Raw genomic sequence first — 22,550 nt, forward strand, 5'->3', positions numbered from 1 at the left:
ACTTGGCCAAGAATAGAAAACTAGTAAGGAAAGTCAAAGGTCGGGCAGAGCGGACTATGTACCATATACCTATATAACTATCACAATGTTTTAAAGTTCAGACCAAAGGATAATAATCCCTAAGTTAACGTTGTATTTCTGCCGGACAGGAACAAAGACGGTGTTAAAATATCTCTTTGTGGCAGCTGGAGGCCATCGAAGCGCAGAGGTTATCATGTCCGCCTATGACGCTCAAAGCCTGGGTGCGAATCCTGGCGAGAACACCAGAAAAAATTTGTTTAGTGGTGGTTATCCCCTCCTAATGCTGGCGACATTATCACTGAGCTTAAATTTGAATCGGACAGCACTCATTGATATGTGAGAAGTTTGGCCCTGTTCCTCATGGGCAAATTTGCATTTGCAATTATTTGGTCTTTGTAATCAAATTTGCTAAGTCTTGCGTGATTTCCAAGTGGCTACTAGCCAGTTAGCACCGAGGCCATTCTCCCATTTACTATGACTAATCAAAACCTACATTCATTACATGCTGTGAAGTGGCCAGATACAACCAGATCGGACCTATCTGAGTCCTATTCTACTTAGTGTTTGTTTTTTAGGACTGTAACGAAGGATGTCGTTGTAAATAACACACATCACCATTGCGATTAGGGCCATTTGGAAGTCAGCAGAGGTTTGTTGAGGTTAGGTTGGGGAAGAGGGTGCGTATTATTAACCGCCCCATGGCACTATAGATATCAATCCCATGGCAACCGGTTGTACGTACCGGATTGACCCGATGGATGCCTTCATTGGCAAGGGCTGCCGCCTCAGTCTACAACGAATTGCTACAACAACAAAAACTATAGACACACCGAAGAAAGCAATCGGCTTGTTGTGCGCTCTAAATATCGAAAAGTTATCTACATCGGGAAATCCGTGCAGCTGACAAAATCACTAATTGTTCTCTTTTCCATATCCTAAGTTGGTTAAAGTCTGATATCGTATCCTCACCTAAGTTCCAGAGGCGAAATTAGGGACATAGAGAATGTTCCAACGTCTCATAATCTTCTCCACATGCCTTACACTCGATGTCCATATCCTATGTTCGTTAAAGTCTAGTATCGTATCCTCACCCAAGTTCCGGAGGCGAAATTAGGGACAACGAACATAGGAAATGTTCCAACGTCTTATAATCTTGACATCGTGTAGGACACACACGATGTCAGCCGCTGTCAAAGTTGTTCCTATTTAATCTCTGTGAAAGACTCCTCTTCGTACCATCAAAATACCTAACCATAGGAATTGTTGTTGCTCTTGTGGCCACATTTTTATGTGTGGAGGTAGCGATCCTCGTGAAGCTCTATAGGTGAGCAAGCTTTTTTCAGGTCCATAGCACCGATCGCCGCGGGAACGCTAGGGCCATTGGTTATTTCAAGGCGCCAGTAACTCGCCTTATCACATCAAGAGTCGGTGCCGCCCGGGCTCTCATTGAGACTCTTCTCGATTCGGCTGATTTTCCGCGACTGTAGTTGCAGTTACTCCTTATACACAGGAGGCACTCCACTATCCGTAACCTGTAGAAGCTGGCACTCGTCGCTCACATTGCTAACTCGAAATGCGTCGTCCTGAAAGGTTTTGCATTCATCAAGTTTATTGACGACAGTTCTCTGACACTTGCAGTCAAATCTTCGGTCCTCCCATTCCCCCTTACTCCGATATGACCCGATACCCAAATCATGCGGTTCACAACAGCCACATTTATTATCCGATTTTGCTGAAATTTGAGACAGTAAGTTGTGTTAGGCCCTTGGACATCCTTCGTGAATTTCGCTTAGATCGATCCAGATTTGGATATAGCTGCCATATAGACCGATCCTCCGATTTAGGGTCTTAGGCCCATAAAAGCCACATTTATTATCCGATTTTGCTGAAATTTGTGACAGTAAGTTGTGTTTGGCCCTTGGACATCCTTCGTGAATTTCGCCTAGATCGGTCCAGATTTGGATATAGCTGCCATATAGACCGATCCTCCGATTTAGGGTCTTAGGCCCATAAAAGCCACATTTATTATCCGATTTTGCTGAAATTTGAGACAGCGAGTTGTGTTAGAATCTTCGATATCCTTCGTCGATTTGGCTCAGACCGGTCCAGATTTGGATATAGCTGCCATATATACCGATCCTCCGATTTAGGGTCTTAGAACCATAAAAGCCACATTTATTATCCGATTTTGCTGAAATTTGGGACAGTGAGTTGTGTTAGACCCTTGGACATCCTTCGTGAATTTGGCCTAGATCGGTCCAGATTTGGCTATAGCTGCCATATAGACCGATCCTCCGATTTAGGGTCTTAGGCCCATAAAAGCCACATTTATTATCCGATTTTGCTGAAATTTGAGACAGTGGGTTTTGGTAGAACCTTCGATATCCTTCGTCGATTTGGCTCAGATCGGTCCAGATTTCGATATAGCTGCCATATAGACCGATCCTCCGATTTAGGGTCTTAGGCCCATAAAAGCCACATTTATTATCCGATTTTGCTGAAATTTGAGACAGTAAGTTGTGTTTGGCCCTTGGACATCCTTCGTCAATTTGGCACAGATCGGTCCAGATTTGGATATAGCTGCCATATAGACCGATCCTCCGATTTAGGGTCTTAGGCCCATAAAAGGCGCATCTATTGTCGCCGAAATTTGGGACAGTGAGTTAAGCTAAGTCCCTTGACATAGTTCTGCATTATGGCACGGATCGGTCCATATTTGGATATAGCTGCCATATAGACCGATCACTCGGTTTTAGGATTTTGGGCCATAAGAAGCGTATTTATTGTCCGATGTCGCCGCGATTTGGGACTGTGAGTTGTGCTAGGCCCTTCGATATCATTCTTCAATTTCACTTAGATCGGTCCAGATTTGGATATAGATGCCATTTAGACCAATCTCTCGATTAAATGTTTTGGGCCCGAAATTTGGGACAGAGAGTTACGTTAAGCTACTCCACATATTTCTGCAATTGGTCTAGATCGATCAAGATTTGCATATAGCTGCCATTTAGACGCATATCTCAATTTAAAGTCTTGGCCCCAAAAAAGGGCGCATTTATAATCCGATTTAACTGAATTTTGACACATTGACTTATGTTAGGCATTTCGACATCCATGTTGTATATGGTTTAGATCGGTTTATTTTTGATATAGCTACTAAAAAGACCAATATTTTGTTATACACAATTAAACAATGACTTGTACCTTTTAGTATTTGGTCCAAATCGGATCATATTTCAATATAACTGCTATGGGATATAAGGTATGCAATTTTCACCAGATTTTAATGAAAGGTGGTTTACATATATACCCGAGGTGGTGGATATGCAAAGTTCGGCTGGGCCGAACTTAAAGCCTTTTTACTTGTTTTTCTTTTTTTTTTGCTTTTTTTCCTACATTTGCCTAATTTTTCCCTATTTCTTTGCAGAAAACCAAACCATCCAATTGGTACATCGTTCGGGTGAATTTAGTGCTCCCACCAAGATGTCCTACCATTGCACCCGTCCACAAGTATTCAACCTAACTAAAACAGTTGAGGATCCTGAAGTTGTGGGTACCGTTCGAGTGCACGATGTTCAGGTGGAAGCTTTCCGCAGTTCGAAATCGGCAGGATTCTCAGCAGCCCGTGACTGTGACAGTTCGGGCACTTCGGATGTGGCCCCTATAGCTGTGGGCATTGCTTTGGGAGCTTTAATTTTGATTGTTTTGATCTCGTATCTGTGTGCTCGTCGCCGTTCCTCATCTCGTGGTTACATGAGCTTCTAAGCCACACCATCCAAAGGAGTAATAGGCAAAAAGCAACATCTTATATTAGAATGGAATTTTTTGGCAGAGAGTTACAATTTGAGAATGCTTTTGTGGGTAGGGGTTTTATAGAAGGGAATATTCTGATATGAGATTCTGTTTACAAAAATTCTATTTTTTTTTATTTGTAACTTTAGATTTTCAAAAATTTTTAATTTCATTGATAAGAAAAAAAAGGAACAAGAAATATAAAACAAAGACTAATTGGCTTTCACAAAAGCATTGCTAAAACGGGAGAATATTCTGAAAACTTCCAGAAAAATGTAATCAAACATCAAATTTATCACTAAGAGTTTTAAGAAATGAAACAATTTTTGTTATAATCAGAAGTAAAAAATTTAAAAAAAAAAATTAAAAACAAAAACATTGATTATTCTCCAAAATGCAATAAATTTTTATTTTCCCTGGCTAATTTTCTTTTAGAATCTGCGTTTAAAAGATTTTTTTTTATTTTTTGTTTTAAGTTTTTTTTTAATTTTTATTTTTTTTTCCTGTCTCCTTTTTGGTTAGCCAAAATTTATTATAATTTAAAAATTTTTCTGCTTTCATTATTCTAACTTTTTTATTAATATTATTTTCTATTGATGTATTATTGTTTGTTTTATATAGATTTTTTTTTAATTTACTTTATTCTCCTAGCTCATGTTTATCATCATCTTTTAGTATTAATTAAAAATATTTTTTTTTGTTTCTTTAAAAATTTTCACCAGAATCTGAAAATTTGCTGTTTCAATTTAATGTTTAGTTATTTTTATCAAAAAAACAAAATTTTTTCGGTTGCTGGAAATAGTAATGTGGAATTATTTTAAAAATTTCTGTAATGATCTACCATACATGCATACATACGCATCTACATATAAATATATATATATAGAAATTTAATTTTAATATTATTAATCATGTACAAGAAATGATATCAATTTTTAAATTGGCCTTAATTTAAAATCGATTTAATAAAATAAATAAATAAAACCAAAAACCAATCATACGTCTATAAAATCAATTGATAATTAAAATATAATATTAAATATAATTAAATAAAGAAAAGTGTGAGGAGATGAAGAAAAACACAAAAAACCTTCATTTCTTTAAGGCTGTACCAAGTTTGTTTTGGGTGTGGCTGGAAAATGGTCTATGTATCGGACGATTTTATCTTTCGCCTTATGCCGAGGCGCATAAGTGTTGCCGGTATCGGCTAAAAACTTAACCTATATACAATGCAAATTTCAATCCCATGGCAGCCGGTTGTACGTATTGACCCGATGAAGTCCTTCATCGGCAAGGGCTGCCGCCTCAGTGTACAACACACTGCTACAACAACAACAACAACAATGCAAATTTGCTTTAGCATATTCCTGCTCCTTAGCAGGAGCTAACGTCTCACACATCAATGAGTGGTGTTAAAGATTCAAGTTAAAGCTCAGTGATAAGAGATGCTTTTATAGTCGAGTCTGAACGGCGTGCCGCAATGTGACATCTTTTTTGAGGAGAAGATTTTACATGGCATAGTATCTCACAAATTTCGCCATCATTAGGATAACCACCAACGAAGATTTGTTTCTGATGTTCTCGCCGGCATTCGAACCCAGACGTCAAAGGCCGATATGCTACCCTCTGCTCTACGGTGGCTGTATCCAGTATGATCTTGGGGATAAACTCCATCTGGAAATTACTTGCATTACTTTTGAGGCGGACCCACATATTGTTGTTGTAGCCACGCGTTGCATTTTTTTATCTTTGTTGATTTTTATACCCACCACCATAGGATGGGGGTATACTAATCTAGTCATAGCCATGTATGTTTGTCGAAATCACGATAGAGGTCGAATATTAAACATCGATGTGGGTTGTTGGGGATTCCAAATGGCCAATATCGGTTCAGATTTAGATATAGCACCAATATAAACCGATCTCCCGATTTGAATTCTTGAGCATCTGGAAGCCGCACTTTTGGTCCGATTTGGCTGGCAGGCGGACAGTTGGTGTATTCTCCTCATTTCTCGAGTTTTTAGTTTATAGGTTTTTATATCTTTTTTCATATTTGGTCTAAGAAGAGTAGCGAAAAGTCCCTCTTATTGCAAAAGTACTTGCAAAGTATGCAATTACTCGCCGAGGTGGCCAGGTACCAGTCATGCTTCATACGAATATAGTCCAAGTCATTCTTGGAAGGCAGTCCGCTGCGCCGCCCATATACCATAGCTATGCTGAAACTGTAGTTTTCAGCCGAATCGAGGAATGTTTTCTGGATTCTAGGTTACTGACTATCTCAGTGTAAGGGCATCACTCGTCACACTTAACCTACAAGTCTACATTCTTAACTTAACCTACAAGTTTTCATTCGGAAACCCTTGAAAACTTTGGAATGTCCAAAAGTATGTAGCCGGATAATGTCTTGACATTAGGAGTATATTTTTATGGTAGAGGAGTGCTAACAGCTAAAGCAGGGGAGTTTTGGAGTTAGCCTCATAAATTGGGGAAAGTCTCCCAGTTCCACTCCTGTCACAGGGTAAACTTGGGTTCCCTTGAGTTGACTGTTGTAGGTTAAACTTTAGGGGGAGCCCTGTATCCTCACATCAAAAATTCTTAGCAGCCAATTCAGGGCTTGAGTCCCTACGTCGCATCAAGATTGTTACTCTTCGCAGAGGGTTAATTTGTTTGCTGCTTTACTATTTTCCTACATTTGTTTACTTTTTCCCTAGAGGTCGAATACCTAACATCGAGATAGGTAGTTGGGGATTGCAAATGGGTTATATCGGTAGAGATTTAGATATAGCACCCATATAAACCGATCTCCCGATTTGAATTCTTGAGCATCTGGAAGCCGTACTTTTTGTTCGATTTGGCTGAGATTTTGCATGTAGTGTTCTGTTAAGACTTTCAACAACTGTGCCAAGTATGGCCCAAATCGGTCTATAACCTGATATAGCTCCTAAATAAAGCGATCTCCCGATTTGACTTTTTGAGCCCTTACTAGTCGCAAATTTCCTATTTGCTGAAATTTTGCATGTAGTGTTCTGTTAAGACTTCCAACAATTGTGTCTATTACGGTCCAAATCGGTCTATAAACTGATATAGCTCCCATTCAACCGATCTCCCGATTTGACTTTTTGAGCCCTTACAAGCCGCAAATTTTGTCCTATTTGGCTGAAAATTTGCATGTAGTGTTCTGTTAAGACTTCCAACAACTGTGTCTTATACGGTCCAAATCGGTCTATAACCTGATATAGCTCTCATACAAACCGATCTCCCGATTTGACTTTTTGAGCTCTTACAAGCCGCAAATTTTTGGCTGAAATTTTGCATGTTGCACGGTCCAAATTGGTCTATAACTTGATATAGCTCCCATGTAAACCGATATCCCGATTTGACTTCTTGAGCCCTTACAAACTGCAATTTTTGTCCGATTTGGCTGAAATTTTGCATGTGGTGTTTCGTTATGACTTCCAATTACTGTGTTAAGTACGGTCCGAATCGGTCTATCAACTGATGTAGCCCCTATATAAACCGATCCCCGGATTTGACTTCTTGAGTCCTTACAAACCGCAATTTTTGTTTGACCTGGCTGAAATTTTGCATGCGGTGTTCCGTTACGACTTTCAACAACTGTGCCAAATACGATCCCTATATCAGTCTATAACCTGATATAGCTGTCATATAAACCGGTCTCGATCATCCTTTGTTTTTTTAGTTTTTATGTTTGTTGGTTTGACAGAAGTTTGGTAGGTAGAATAAAATTATGCCGTTCAACTAAATTTATTTTGTATAAATTTTTGGCAGAATCCATGGTGGAATCCAAGATTCTCCCCGGCCCAACTTAGCACGCTTTTACTTGTTTTCTCTTTTAATTTTGCAAATGGCGGAATTTTTTCAAAATATCGATAGAAAAAAAAAATAACAATCGATATTTAGCCAAAAAATTAAATATCGATAATACCATCGATATTTTGCCATCTCTAGTCCCCAGGTCTTGAAGATGTATCATCGGTTGAATTACAAGCTGTGTCTGATAGACTGGTTCGCGACGCCATGCGGCCTATGGCACAGTGTCCGGTTATGACCCCTGTCAAAGTACTCATCGACCTCTTATCGAACGCGAGAAACTCCCTCGTCCTCCTCCGATCGATGACCGTCCATAGAGCCTTCGCAGTCCGGCTACAATCTATCGACGCCGCCCTTGCCATCTCATCTACTGTGTTCAGTAGCTCGACTAATGGCATGACCGATGACTGGTCTGTCCGGCGCAGACGAACCCCTCCTGGCACACTCATCCGCCTTCTCATTTCCTGCAATCCCCTCATGCCCAGGAACTCATGTCAGCATCACATTGAGGGCCCGGAGCCTATGCCGGGATTCCAAATAGTTCGCTACGCATCTCGACCTCATCATCCTCGGCGCCGCCATACTGTCCACATAAATTCTGAGGGCGGTAAGCCCCTTGCAAGAATTTCTCTTGCGGCTGCTGCAATGGCACAGACCTCTGCCTGAAAGACCGTACACTCGTCCGGCAGTCTCAGAGACATTCCGACGTTGAGTGCATCAGAGTAGACCCCCATGCTGTCCCTGACTCCATCTGTGTAGATCGAGTTCTCATCTTCCTCAAGTACACCATCCGTCCCTCTCAGGAAAACGAATCGCGAATGCCCTCACTCCAGTCGGCACTGGTGCCAGGTCTACCCTCCATATCCTCAGTCTACCCTCCGTATCCATAACACCCAGAATCGAACTATGGCCGCAACCATCCTCCTTCAGCATGCCAAACTCTCTCAGCCTAAGCGCGACCCTGGCGGCGCAGTTCCGAATATAGTCCCCAATGGGCTGCATATCCAACATTGCCTAAAGGCCTGCCAGTGGTGCGGATCTCAGCGCCGCTGTGATCCCGACGCAGGTCAGTCTCTGGTATAGCCTTCTCGAACTGGTATGGCGTCCCACCATACCAATGCTCCAAAGGCCAAAACTGGTATCACGATGACCGTATACATCCAATTTATCATCTTGGGTGTCACCCCCACTTCCTACCAAATATCCTCCTGCAGGAGTAAAAAGCGCACAGTACCTTACGGCTTCTTTCCTCCCTTTCCTTTCCCTTTTTTCGAATCGAGGACTATGCTTAGGTACTTCGCCTCGCCCGAAAGCCGCAGGGTTACCCCGTCAAAGGGCGGGAGTCTGAACTCAGGAATCTAATATCTACGCGTAAAGAGGACCAGCTCCGCCTTCCCTGGGTTGGTCCTCAACCCATTTCTGGTAGCCTATCGCGAAAACTTCCTCAGTGACCTTTCCATGATCTCGTTGATCGTCGACATAAATTTGCCTCGGACCAGCAGCACGACATCGTCCGCATAAGCGATAATCGTCGTGCCGTCCCCACCGAGATCCATCAGGTGTTCGGTAATCACGAGATTCCACAGTATCGGCGAGAACAACCCTCCTTAGGGCGTTCCTCTGGTCACCCGCCTTCTGACCACACAATCTCCCAGGTTTACATTAATAAAGCATATTTTTTGTCCATTGGGAGATTAAGGGGTGAATACCCGTGCGATCCAGTGCGGCGACTATTGCCCCAATCTCCACACTATTGAAAGCCCCCTCAATATCTAAGAAGGCAGCGAAAGTGTAATCCTTCTGTCGGAGAGACATCACGATCTCCTGTACCACCTCGCGAAGGGCCGTCCCCACCGACCTGCTTTTGAGGTATGCGTCTTGTGCCCCACTGAAGTTCTCCGGGATCAGTCCCCCTCTTACCTTCAGGTCAATCAGTCTTTCCAATGTTTTCAGCAAAAACGATGACAGACTAATAGGCCTATAATTCTTCCTCGTACAGTGGTTTATTCTTCCCGCCTTGGGGATAAAGACCACCTTGACTTCCCTCCATGCCTGCAGTATGTAGGGCCATGCCAGCCTTGCCCTGAAGATCTGCTCAAGCTATGGCCCTATACACCTGCAAGAGAGCCATTGGCAATAGTTGGGGGTTAGGATCGCGCGTCATGCGCTTAAAAGTCCACCTACTGTTCAATAGCAATCTGGATCCAAAGGATGGCTTGTTTGTGCATTACAACCGCACTGAGGACGACACCATCTGATGCACTGAATTTAATGATACATCTTACGCCGCTGTACATTGTGGCTAGATAAATTGCTGCGACCACTGCCGTGAGGCTAAGGGAGCTTTCGCACTGGTCATGTGGCGGCTACGGAACCTGTTATCCTTGACACAATGTCCGATGTTCCAGGCAGTGTGAATTACACCCTACCTAATCCGCTTATTGATAACAAGTAAAAGCGTGCTAAGTTCGGCCGGGCCGAATCTTATATACCCTCCACCATGGACCGCATTTGTCGAGTTCTTTTCCCGGCATCTCTTCTTAGGCAAAAAAGGATATAAGAAAAGAGTTACTCTGCTATTAAAACGATATCAAGATATGGTCCGGTTCGGACCACAATTAAATTATATGTTGGAGACCTGTGTTAAATTTCAGCCAATTCGTATAAGAATTGCGCCCATTGGGGCTTACGAAGTAAAATAGAGAGAACGATTTATATGGGATCTGTATCGGGCTATAGACCGATTCAGACCATAATAAACACGTTTGTTGATGGTCATGAGAGGATCCATCGTACAAAATTTCGGGCATATCGGATAATAATTGCGACCTCTAGGGGTCAAGAAGTCAAGATCCCAGATCGGTTTATATGGCAGCTATATCAGGTTATGAACCGATTTGAACCATATTTGACACAGTTGTTGAAAGTAAAAATAAAATACATCATGCAAAATTTCAGCCAAATCGGATAGGAATTGCGCCCTCTAGAAGTTCAAGAAGTCAAATCCCCAGATCTGTTTATATGACAGCTATATCAGGTTATGAACCGATTTCAACCATACTTGGCACAGTTGTTGGATAGCATAATGAAATACTTCGTGCAAAAATTCATTCAAATCGGATAAGAATTGTGCCCTCTAGAGGCTCAAGAAGTCAAGACCCAAGATCGGTTTATATGGCAGCTATATCAGGTTATGGACCGATTTAAACCATACTTGGCACAGTTGTTGGATATCATAACAAAACACGTCGTGCAAAATTTCAGTGTGATCGGATAAGAATTGCGCACGCTGGAGGCTCAAGAAGTCAAGACCCAAGATCGGTTTATATGGCAGCTATATCAGGATATGAACCGATTTGAACCATTCTTAATACAGTTGTTGGAAGTCATAACAAAATACGTCATCCAAAATTTCAGCCAAATCGGATAAGAATTGCGCCCTCTAGAGGCTCAGGAAGTCAAGACCCAAGATCGGTTTATATGGCAGCTATATCAGGTTATGGACCGATTTGAACCATACTTGGCACAGTTGTTGCATATCATAGCAAAACACGTCGTGCAAAATTTCATTCCAATCGGATAAGAATTGCGCACTCTAGAGGCTCAAGAAGTCAAGACCCAAGATCGGTTTATATGGTAGCTATATCAAAACATGGACCGATATGGCCCATTTACAATACCAACCGACCTACACTAATAAGAAGTATTTGTGCAAAATTTCAAGCGGCTAGCTTTACTCCTTCGGAAGTTAGCGTGCTTTCGACAGACAGACGGACGGACGGACGGGCGGACGGACGGACGGACGGACGGACAGACGGACGGACATGGCTAGATCGACATAAAATGTCACGACGATCAAGAATATATATACTTTATGGGGTCTCAGACGAATATTTCGAGTAGTTACAAACAGAATGACGAAATTAGTATACCCCCCATCTTATGGAGGAGGGTATAAAAATTACTGTACCACTATTCCTGATAGAACCGATTGGAACTACGATATCCTTGGTAACAGAAGTTACATAGACTTCTATACGGATGGTTCCGAACTAAACGACCAGCTGGGCTTTGGGGTGGACTCTAAAGATCTAGAACTGGTCAAATCGAAAATATTACCCGAATGAGCTTTAGCATGTTCCACTAATTCCTTGTCGGAATCCATGCAGTAGGCAGTTCAGTTTTCAAAATAATCAACGCTAACTTCTCGCTTGCGCATCTGATTTGACTTTCACCCCGTCTTTCCAATGGGTTCCTTCAAATAGCATGCCGCTACTATTCTACCTATCCAAGAGCAGTCATCAGCTTAGGGTCCAGCAGTTTCTAATAGGCTGTGCTGTTTTACCGTCAGCTTCCACAATAGCCTCCTGGCTGGAAGTCCTTACTGTCTCATCTCCCCCAGCCCTTCATGCTGTCGCATATATGGCTTCAGTTTCTGGTTCTAAGCCTTTTTCTCGGAGGGAATTTGCTTTCTGCAATGCTCCGTCCATATGATTCCTGCTAAACAAGCGAAACTGCCACTGCCAGAGACCATGGGTCTCCTCGCCACAGATGAGTCTCCTCGATTGATCTGTTTCTTGTTGCAAGGATTTGCTATAAGGCAGTTCTCGTAAGAGAAGTATCCACAAGGACTTCCGGAAAGTAGACGGTTCACATCCATATTTGGTTACCCATGTTCTGTTGGATTCGTGACTACTGGGATTAATCTAGAACAGTGATGGGCACACTAACACAGTTAAAAATAATAAATTGTGTTTGTATGAGTGGCAGTAAATCCCGACCAATAAACCAAGTTTAAAATAACAACAATGCTATGTAAAATTAAAGCACATCGACAGAACGAAGGCACACGAGTTCCTTACACTGTCAGCGAACTTAGGAATTTATATGCGGTTGTATTTTGTTGGCCACCTATGGTCTAGAAACACTATTTACAGTATTCATACTCCCCACCCCATTAGATGGTTTATGGTTTGGAGGATTGGCTGCGACTTTTTTGGTTGTGTTTTTAACTCGCAATCCCATCGTGTCTAGTTGAGTCAGATTATTCCCATCTTCCTGTGTGAGTTTGGCTTTGCTCCAAGGCGATTTTATAAAGCTGGTCTCACGCTAACAGCTGCTCTCGCATATTCTCTGCTCACGTACGCACATGTGTACACACATGCACACAAATTTCTTTGAGTGTGTTGGCAAAACGTTGATCAGCTTGATGGCAAGATGGCGGATTGCACCATATGATTTGTGGTTATTGTACAAATGAGACCACCTTTAATTGTTTCGCCATGGCTCCGCTCTTGTCTATCGGTCAGACCTTGGCATGTACTTTTTGTGAACATTTTCGCTCAGGATCAAATTTTCCCTGGGAAAATACCATTGCGGCTAAATTTTCTGTAAAAATATTGTCAATGATTTTTTACTTTTTCTTCTCCTTTTCCCGATACTTTAATTTTCGCTTAGAAAATCAATTTTACTCTACCACAAATGTTGCATACTTTTAGGATATAAAATCAATTTTATTTGCTGCACAACTGTCGAGCTGAGTTGCTTCTTTGAATTCTTGAAGCAAAACACACAAATATGCAAAAATGTTGGCAGCCAGAAAAAATACAACACACATTGTGATTCTAGCATCAGTGTCTCAACCTGAAGGAAAAGCTCTTTAAGTGGCTAAACGTGACATGAATACATTTTAAGGAATATTCTACCAAAGCCAATATGACGTCCTACATGATGAAGAAAGAAGAAAACATAAATGAACAGTGCATTGTGTTGACACTTAGCAAGTGAAGTGATGATGGGAATGATGGGAATCCATTGTAACCAAAATTGAAGCGCATTCATTCATGGTCGTCACGATGAATGGAATGCCTAAGAAAACGAGCTGGAATTTCAAAGAATCAATCAATCTGAGTTGTTGCATACTTTTGAGTGGGGGTTCACAAAAAAAGAGGTAACACTCATGGCATACCCACACAACTATATATGATTCGAAGGGACATGGACTGTTTATTGCATACCTTTGGGGATAGTTTTTTGTAAGTTCAATTGTGTAATTTTATAAATAATTTTCATTGTCATGAAAAGAAAAAAAAATAAAATGATCAAATCAGCGTAAAAATAAAATTAAATTGTATGTTATTATAATTTGCATACTTTTGGGCTTATTTGCTGGAAATTTTAACTGAACTATCAATAACTCAAATTGTATTTGCTGAAAATTTAAACCTCATTAGCAATATTTATATCTCCTATGTGTGCGTATAATTAACGTTCTTTCTTATCTGTAGTTATTCGTAAATCATTGCAATTTGTATTTCATATTTTAGCAGACTCTTTCGTATACAAACCGCACAATTACGTTTAAATCGAACCACATTTGAGTTGACCAATTGCAATGATAAATGTTTGACAGAAAATCTATGGCTCAGTATGAAAGCGTATAATAATAATAATAATTTAAAATTAATGCTTTTCAGAAATCTGTTCTCTTCTTATACATTGCATACTTTAAGGCGCAAAATTTCAAGCTATACTTTTAGGGCTATTAAAAAGGTAAAACAGTCAAAAAAGTCACATAACTTTTATTTCAATAGAAATTTTCTACCAAACTGATTTCTAGAAAAAAATTTACTTTTAAAATAAAATTTTGGAAAAATTTTGAGAAATATAAAGAAAATAACCTCGAAAATTAAATCAAAATTTGACTTAAATTTTTTTTATACCCACCACCATAGGATGGGGGTATACTAATCTAGTCATACCTCGAAATATTGATCTAGGACCCCATAAAGTATATATATTCTTGATCGTCCCGACATCCTTAGTCGATCTAGTCCGTCCGTTTGTCGAAATCATGATAAAGGTCGAACGCGTTAAGCTAGTCGCTTGAAATTGTGCACGGATATTTAATGTTTATGTATGTTGTTGTTGTTGTAGCAGTGTGTTATACGCTGAGGCGGCAGCCCTTGCCGATGTAGAACTCCATCGGGTCAATCCGGTGCGTACAACCGGCTGCCATGGGATTGATGTACGTCATTGGGGATTGCAAATGGGCCATTTCGGTTCAGATTTGGATATAGCTCCCATATAAACCGATCTCCCGATTTGACTTCTTGAGCCCCTGGAAGCCGCAATCCGATCTGGCTGAAATTTTGCACATAGTATTCTGTTATGACTTCCAATAACTATGTCAAGTACCGTCCAAATCGGTCAAGTACCTGATATAGCTCCCATATAAACCGATCTCCCGATTTGACTTCTTGAGCTCCTCGAAGCCTCAATTTGATTCGATTTGGCTGAAATTTTGCACATAGTGTTCTGTTATGACTTTCACCAACTGTGCGAAATAATAAATAGAGTTCGGTTATGACTTTCAATCAAATCGGTCAAGAACCTGATATAGGTCCCAAATAAACCGATCTCCCTATTCGACTTCTTGAGCCTCTAGAAGCCAAAATTTTCATCCGATTTGGCTGAAATTTTGCATGATAGGCAAAGATTTAATATTGGAACATCGAGCAATGCAGGGACGGGAAACTCAATACAGCCTAACGACAGGGACCCGAAGATGGAACCACTACCGACTATATCAAGATTCGGAAGCCTACGATAGGCAAAGAACCTAATACTGTAACATCAGGCAGTTCAGTGACAGGAAAGTCAATGCAGCCTAAAGAACAGAGAGCGGACGATGAGACCATCACCCACTCCCAAAAAGCCCAGCTAATGGGGTCAATGGGGTCTGACAAGGTCAAATACTTAGGAGTGATCTTGGATAGGAAACTTAATTGGAAGTGTCACATTCAGGAGCGTACTGAGAAGGCTCACAGATGTTGGGCACTGTGTAGATGGGACTTAGGCTTGGAATGGGGCCTGAAGCCGAGGATAGACCACTAGCTCTACAGCAGCGTGATTAGACCGATACTGACTTACGTCTCAGTTGTTTGGTGGACTGGTGGAGGAAAAGTGCAACGTAAGGATAATACAATAGGTCCAGAAAACATGTTGTCTTGGCATAGGCGGAGCGATGAGGACCACGCCCACTAGGGCCCTGGAGACTATTCTAGGTATCCGACCCTTAGACATACAGATTAAATGCGAGGCAGCCACTGTGACTACGAGACTAATGGCGATGGGAGAATGGATTGAGGATAGGAGCAGCTCATACCATCGTGGTATAATCGAGGCAACGATAGGAAACCTGGAAGGAATGGAAAAGGTTCCGATCGGATACCTGAGACGACACTTGAGGTCGAGTACTAGGTAGCCTAGTATTGCCACCTGGAAGAACATGTAACACAGATGGATCAAAGCAAGAGGACAGAGTGGGCCTGGGGGTCAACACTGAGAACCCAGGGACTGAGTTCTGTCTTAGACTGCCTAATCAGAAAACAGTCCAGCAGGCGGAAATCGGGCGATTACAGAATGCGTGATGTGTTGTGGTATCAACACGAGGACGTCGAGTGTGAACATCTTTACGGACAGTAAAATTGCCATAAGGGCAACAAAAACCAGGAGCGAAAGGTCACGAACAGTCTTGGAATATAAGAAGGGGATGAACGCCTTATCTGAGGATGGAACAATCCACATCGTTTGGATGCCGGGCCATAACCGAGTAAGCGGAAATGAAAGGGCAGACGATTTGGCGGTGAAGGCCATAGGACTGCCGTCAATAAACTTAGTTAACCCGAAGCCTTTCGGGTCGACGCAGTCCGAGTTAAGGCAGTGGGCGACGAATGCGCATGCAACATTGTGGAACGGCGAAACGATCGGTAGGAGGGCGAAAATCCTATGGGGGAATTCAGATCGTGAGAAGACGATGGTTTTACTGAAAGGAAGCAAGAAGGAGGTCAGTATAGCTATTGGTATCATAACGGGACACATAGGACTACGAGCTCACTTATGTAAAATCGGTGCGGCAAGTGAAAGCATGTGTAGGGAATGTAGGAAAGATGATGAGACGTTGGAGCATTTCCTTTGTCACTGCCCGGCTGTCGCGTCTAACAGATACCGGCATTTGGGTGGAGACACAATATCAGACATGAACCAACATAGTGGAGTGGTATGGAGAACAATTAAGGATTTTCTAAGTAGCACGGAATTCCTAACTTAAAATTTTCTTCTTCGAGGTTACTTTTTAGTTTCAAGAGTACACAACAACATGATTAAGGGCTTAGGTGTATGTCCATAGTGGCATGGAGAGGATTAATATCCGCACACTCTTTTCAACCTAACCTACACGGTGGAGATTGTCCCACTTACGGTGCAGATTGTCCCACTTAAAATCAGCAGATATCGGCAGAAATAGTTAAGATCCATACGAAAAGACGGTCAGACATCTTTCAGAACAAAAATTCCCTCCGAATGTCGAACAGAAATCGGAACGAACTCGCTAAGAATTTGTCGGAAGACTTCAGACATCTGACATTTGGTTCATTGGGTAACTACAGCATTAAGCATCACAAATTGATTGAGACTCACAGATTGTGTAGGTTGGTCTGAAAGTAAACATAAGCTATACAATTTTTTGATATCGGGAGGGGGCGGACCCTCCCCCTACCCCAAAAGTACTACCCAAAAATAAAAGTGGAGCGATCAGGACAATATGGGACTTAAATGAAAGGTATTTAAGAGTAGAGTACGAATTTCATAGTAAAAATTGGGTCCAACTACCTGCGGGGCCGACCCAGGCCCAAAACCTCTTAAAATAGGTTTATTTAACAATCATGACAATATGAGACTCAAATGATAGGTATTCGGGAGTAGATTTAGAATATGGTCAGGAAGAAGAAATATGTCTTATAATTCGTTGATATTGGAAGGGGGCGGACCCTCCCAACCTTTACCCCAAAAATACCAACCTAAATCACAAATGGACCGATAAAGACTATATGGATATTAAATGAAAGCTATTAAAGAGTAGAATACGAATATGGTAATAAAAATTGGGTCCAAGTACCCAGGAAGTCGCCCTAACCCCAAAATATCAAAAAACAGACAAATTGGTCGTCCATATCAAAATGGGGCTTAAATGAAAGTTATTCGGGAGTATATTACGAATCTGGTATACAAAATCAGATCAAAGTGTAGAGGGTCACCCCATCCCCCAAAAAACTTCTCAAATGGGCATATGACCCATCGTGACTATGTGGGACTCGTTTTGTTTGTTTGTTCCGTAGATTCAAAAAAGGAAAACACAGGTTATATAATTTTTAGATATCGGATGGTGGCTGACCCACCCCCTTACACCATAAACGCCACCCAAATCCAAAAGAGGACTGATGGGCACAATATGGGTATCAAATGAAAGGTATTGGAGACTAGAAAATGAAAATCATACTAAATTTTGGGTCCAAGTACCCAGCGGACCGCCCCAACTCAAAAACTCCTCTAAGCAGAAATATTCGGCGTTCCTATCAGTGTGGGACTGAAATGAAAAGTATTCGGCAGTAGATTAGTAAGTAGTAGTCCAGATTAGTAGTCCAAGTAAAGGGAGGTCGCCTCATCCCCAAATAACCCCAAATGGGCATATCAGCCGGCCATGGGTATATAGGATTCAAATGAAAGATATTTGGGAGTAGATTAAAAATATGACATTAAAACTTGCGTTCAAGTCAAAGTGGCTCTTTTCCTCCTAAAAATACGTCGAATAGATTAATTGACTTTTTATGGCAATATGGGACTCAAATGAAAGGTATTTGAGAGTAGAAAACGAATTTGATATCCAATTTTGAAAGTACGTTCTAAATCACGCCTTAAACTGAACTTTATTTCCGACTATAGCAATATGGAGCTCAAATCAACGCTATTTGGGAGTAAAGAACGAATTTGAAATCTATTTTTAGGACAAAGTGCCGGTGGCCTCTCCAGCCCCAAAACACCCTTCAAACGGTTCATACATACCGACCATGACAAAATGGAGTTCAAAGTAAGGGGATTTGGGAGAGGACACGAATTTGATATACCTAATTTCAAAAATAACAGATCTCGGAGATTGGTAATGCGATTAGTTCGAAATTTTTTGCACTCTAACAATCATCAAAAAAAACATGGTTTCTATTGTTGGGGACGGGTGCCACGGGGACAGCCCAAAACCCGGCAAATGGATATATAGACCAATCACGGCAATATAGAGCCATGTGTTTGGGGAGCCGGCCCCCTCAAAATAGAGGGGGGCTTATTTGGTGAATATTTATTGATTTTCGGGAAATTTATATTCATTTTCGGGATAAAGACCCTGGGGTCCACCCCACCTTCAAACACAACTTATTTACCGATCGTGCCATTATGGGACTCTTACGAAATGTTTCTGAAGGGACCTTTTTTTATTGCCGAGTACGTACGGTATGCCATAGTGCGACACCTGGGGAGAATTTTTTACATGACCATGCATGGTATGGTACCTCGCAAATGTCGCCAGCATTAAGAGGGGATAACTACCGCTTCAATTTTTGTTCCGTCAGGATTCGAACGCAGGCGTTCGGCGTCATAGGCGGACATAGGCTACAGTAGCACGATATCCATATTCAGGGCGAAGTGTCCCCACCCTAAATAGATATTAGGGAGTTAAAGAAGGCGCAGCGGAGTGGGCCCTTTCAAATAAAACACAGCAAATGGAACAACAAATTTGGATTAAAAATGCAATCTATTAAAAAACATCTAATTGTCCCCACCCCTCTTATTTCCCCTCCCAATCACTTCTCCATATTCCTTGAAAAAGGCCTTGAAAGGAAAAGCAAAGCGATTTTCTTGGCAAATATTTTACTTTTCTCTCCCTCCTACTTTACTTTTTCATCATCAATACTTTTATAATAAAATCCCATTTGAAACCTCCACTGCTCCCACTCTCCCACTTAAGCAACAGTACGAGCACATCGAGTCATGTTAAGCTTAATAGGAATTTTCCTATAACTCTTGTGTTTATCAAACCGTATGGTGCTGCTGTTTCCCTTTTTTCCCATTTTGTGTTATTTCTTATTTTCAAATTTAATATGTTTCCAATTTTTTGTTCCTTAAGATTTGGTTTCTTTCCTTTATCCTGCTCAGCTGAAGTTATATTGAAAATGTGCTGTCATGCATTAAAATTGCAATTTCTTTCAATGATGTTGGTTGGTTGGTTGGTTGTTGGAAAACAGTTGCAGAGGAACATGTTCTATACTTATCTATGGGTTTTGGCTTAACTTTAAGGATAACAAACAAGAAGCTTAATGAAATCAAATTTTGTGAAAAATGGAAAAAACAACAAAATATATGGAAAATTGGAAAAAATGAGCCAACATTAATGGTGAAATTGTTTTTTTAGAAAGTCTTTGTTGGCTTGCCAAAATTCGGTCTATTAAAATTCAATCCAGAAGTCCATAATATTCAGCTTACGGACAACAAAACTGCTTTATTGATCAATAAGATGGAAAATGAAAGCAACAAGGGAAAAATAAATTCAACAAGGCAGTGGATAGGTGAATGATGAGCTTAACAATGTTCCATGACAATTTTTTCCCTCAATAATTATAAATTATGAATTCTATACCCACAGTACAGGATGAGGGGTTTACCAATCTTGTCATTCCGTTTGTAATACCTCGAAATATTGATGAATACATATTTTTGATCGTCTTGACATTCCGAGTCGATCAAGCCATGTCCATCCGTTCGTCTGTGGAAATCAAGATAGTGGTCCAACGAATAAAGATATTCGCCCGAAATGTTGCACAGAGACTTCTTATTGATGTCTTCAGGTAATTGGGGATTGTAAATGGGCCATATCGGTTCAGATTTGGATATATTGGGTTGCCCAAAAAGTAATTGCGGTTTTTTTAAAAGAAAGTAAATGCATTTTTAATAAAACTTAGAATGAACTATAATCAAATATACTTTTTTTAGACTTTTTTCTAAAGCAAGCTAAAAGTAACAGCTGATAACTTGCAGAAGAAAGAATGCAATTACAGAGTCACAAGCTGTAAAAAAATTTGTCAACGTCGACTATATGAAAAATCCGCAATTACTTTTTGGGCAACCCAATAGTTCCCATATAAACCGATCCCCGGCTTTGGCTTCTTGAGTCCCTAGAGGCCTCTATTTTCATTGGATTTGTCTAAAATTGGCACAAAGACTTGCGCTATGACTTCCAACATCCGTGCTTATAATGACATAGGTTAGGTTAGGTTTAAGTGGCAGTCTGCCATCAGACTCATTTAGACGTTTTCGTCCATTGTGATACCACAGGAACATGAGAAGGGAGTTGCCTTCTAGTTCCTACCGTTGAACTATCCAGATCGCTTTAAAAGCCCAATAACTTGCGAATGTTCACATCCGCTAAATCAGACAGGTTCTCAAAGAAATGAGAACCTTAAGTGGAACTCCTTTTGACCGCTAAATTAGACAGGTTCTCAAAGAAATGAGAACCTGAAGTGGAACTTCTTCTGACTGCTAGTGTGGGACACACACATGAAAGGTGTTGTATAGTCTCTTCTTCTTTCGATGTCCTCATAGCTTCTGCAAAAGTCGTTGCTGGCAACCTTCAGTTTGTCAGCATGTTTTCCGATTAGACAGTGACCTGTCATGACGGACACAATGACTGAAGCGTCTGTTCTAGCCAATGACAGCAAAGCAGTAGACCTCTTCAAGTCTAGATTAGGCCACATAGTTTTGGAATGCTCACAGCCCCCTATTTGTGACCACCTATCATTCGTTGTCCTTCGGGCCTGGACCTGAAAACTTAGCTTACATGTCGCTAGAGGCATATCCACAGATTCCCGTATCCCTGGAATGTGTAGGGTAGTTCCTAGTCTCGCAATTTTATCCGCTTTACAATTCCCTGTGATATCACTGTGGCCCGGTACCCAAAACAGGTGAATTTTTAACTGTTCAGCCATCTCGTTGAGAGATCTGCGATATTCGAGGGCGGTTTTTGTGTTCAGAAATACGTTCTCCAGGGATTAAATGGCTGTCTGAGAAGATATTTATGCCAATCGTCGTTATGACATTGTATCTAAGCCATTCCACCATTGCTTTAATTGCAATGATCTCCTCTTGATACACACTGCAGTGGTCGTGTAACTTTTTCGATATGACCAGTTCTAGATCTTAAGGGTACACTCCAAAGCCCGCTTGGTCGTTTAGTTTGGAACCATCCGTATAGAAGTCTACGTAACTCCTGTGGCCAGAGGCATAAGATGTAGCATTAAATTCAATGCATCAGATAGTGTCGTCCTTAGTGCGGCGAGGATCTCCGCTTGATAGATACTGCAGTGGTCGTGTAACCTTTACGATATGACCAGTTCTAGATCTTTTGAGTAAACTCCCAAGACGCCCTGGTCGTTTAGTTTGGAACCATCCGTATAGAAGTCTATAAAACTTCTGTTACCACAATGTCCAGAGGCATATGATGTAGCATTAAATTCAGTGCATCAGTTGGTGTCATCCTCAGTGTGGCTGTGATGCACAAACAAGCCATCCTTTAGATCCGGTTAAGTATTGAGCAGTAGGTGGACTTTCCAAGCGCCGTCCACCAGAGCACAACATCATATAGCATTGTTGGTCTGACAACTGCAGTATATACCCAATGCATAGCACGTGGTCTAAACCCCCAACTTTTGCTAATGGCTCTCTTGCAGGTGTATAGGGTAAGAGTGGCCTTTTATTGTCCTTTCCAAAATGTTGGATTTGAAGTACAATTTCCTGTCCAGCGAAACACCCAGGTATTTTGCGCTTTCTGTAAATGGAAGATTCTCTCCACCCAAGGATACAGGTTCCACTGTAGACAGCTAGTATCTCCTGCTAAAAAAAGAACTACTTTACTGTTACACGTAGAGCTTCCTGAAGTATATCTCTTAGAGTGCTGGGAAACTTTCCTGCTTAGATACAATTTCCCCAATAACCTCCGACAAATGCATACCAGTGAGAACCTC

At 41.2% G+C, this 22,550-nt stretch overlaps 1 protein-coding gene across 3 annotated transcripts in view; it reads left to right on the forward strand.

The window, feature by feature from the left end:
- Positions 1 to 4,808, forward strand: part of LOC106091584 (lysosome-associated membrane glycoprotein 1) — a 28,815-nt gene extending 24,007 nt beyond the window's left edge. For all 3 annotated transcript variants that reach the window (XM_059364857.1, XM_059364856.1, XM_059364855.1), the window contains one exon: positions 3,449 to 4,808. In XM_059364857.1, the coding sequence (XP_059220840.1) occupies positions 3,449 to 3,786 (338 nt within the window). In that variant the 3' untranslated portion in view covers positions 3,787 to 4,808. The remainder of the gene's footprint in view (positions 1 to 3,448) is intronic.
- The last annotated feature ends 17,742 nt before the right edge of the window (positions 4,809 to 22,550 follow it).

The sequence above is a fragment of the Stomoxys calcitrans genome, chromosome 3, assembly GCF_963082655.1.
Source record: "Stomoxys calcitrans chromosome 3, idStoCalc2.1, whole genome shotgun sequence".
Taxonomy (NCBI): domain Eukaryota; kingdom Metazoa; phylum Arthropoda; class Insecta; order Diptera; family Muscidae; genus Stomoxys; species Stomoxys calcitrans.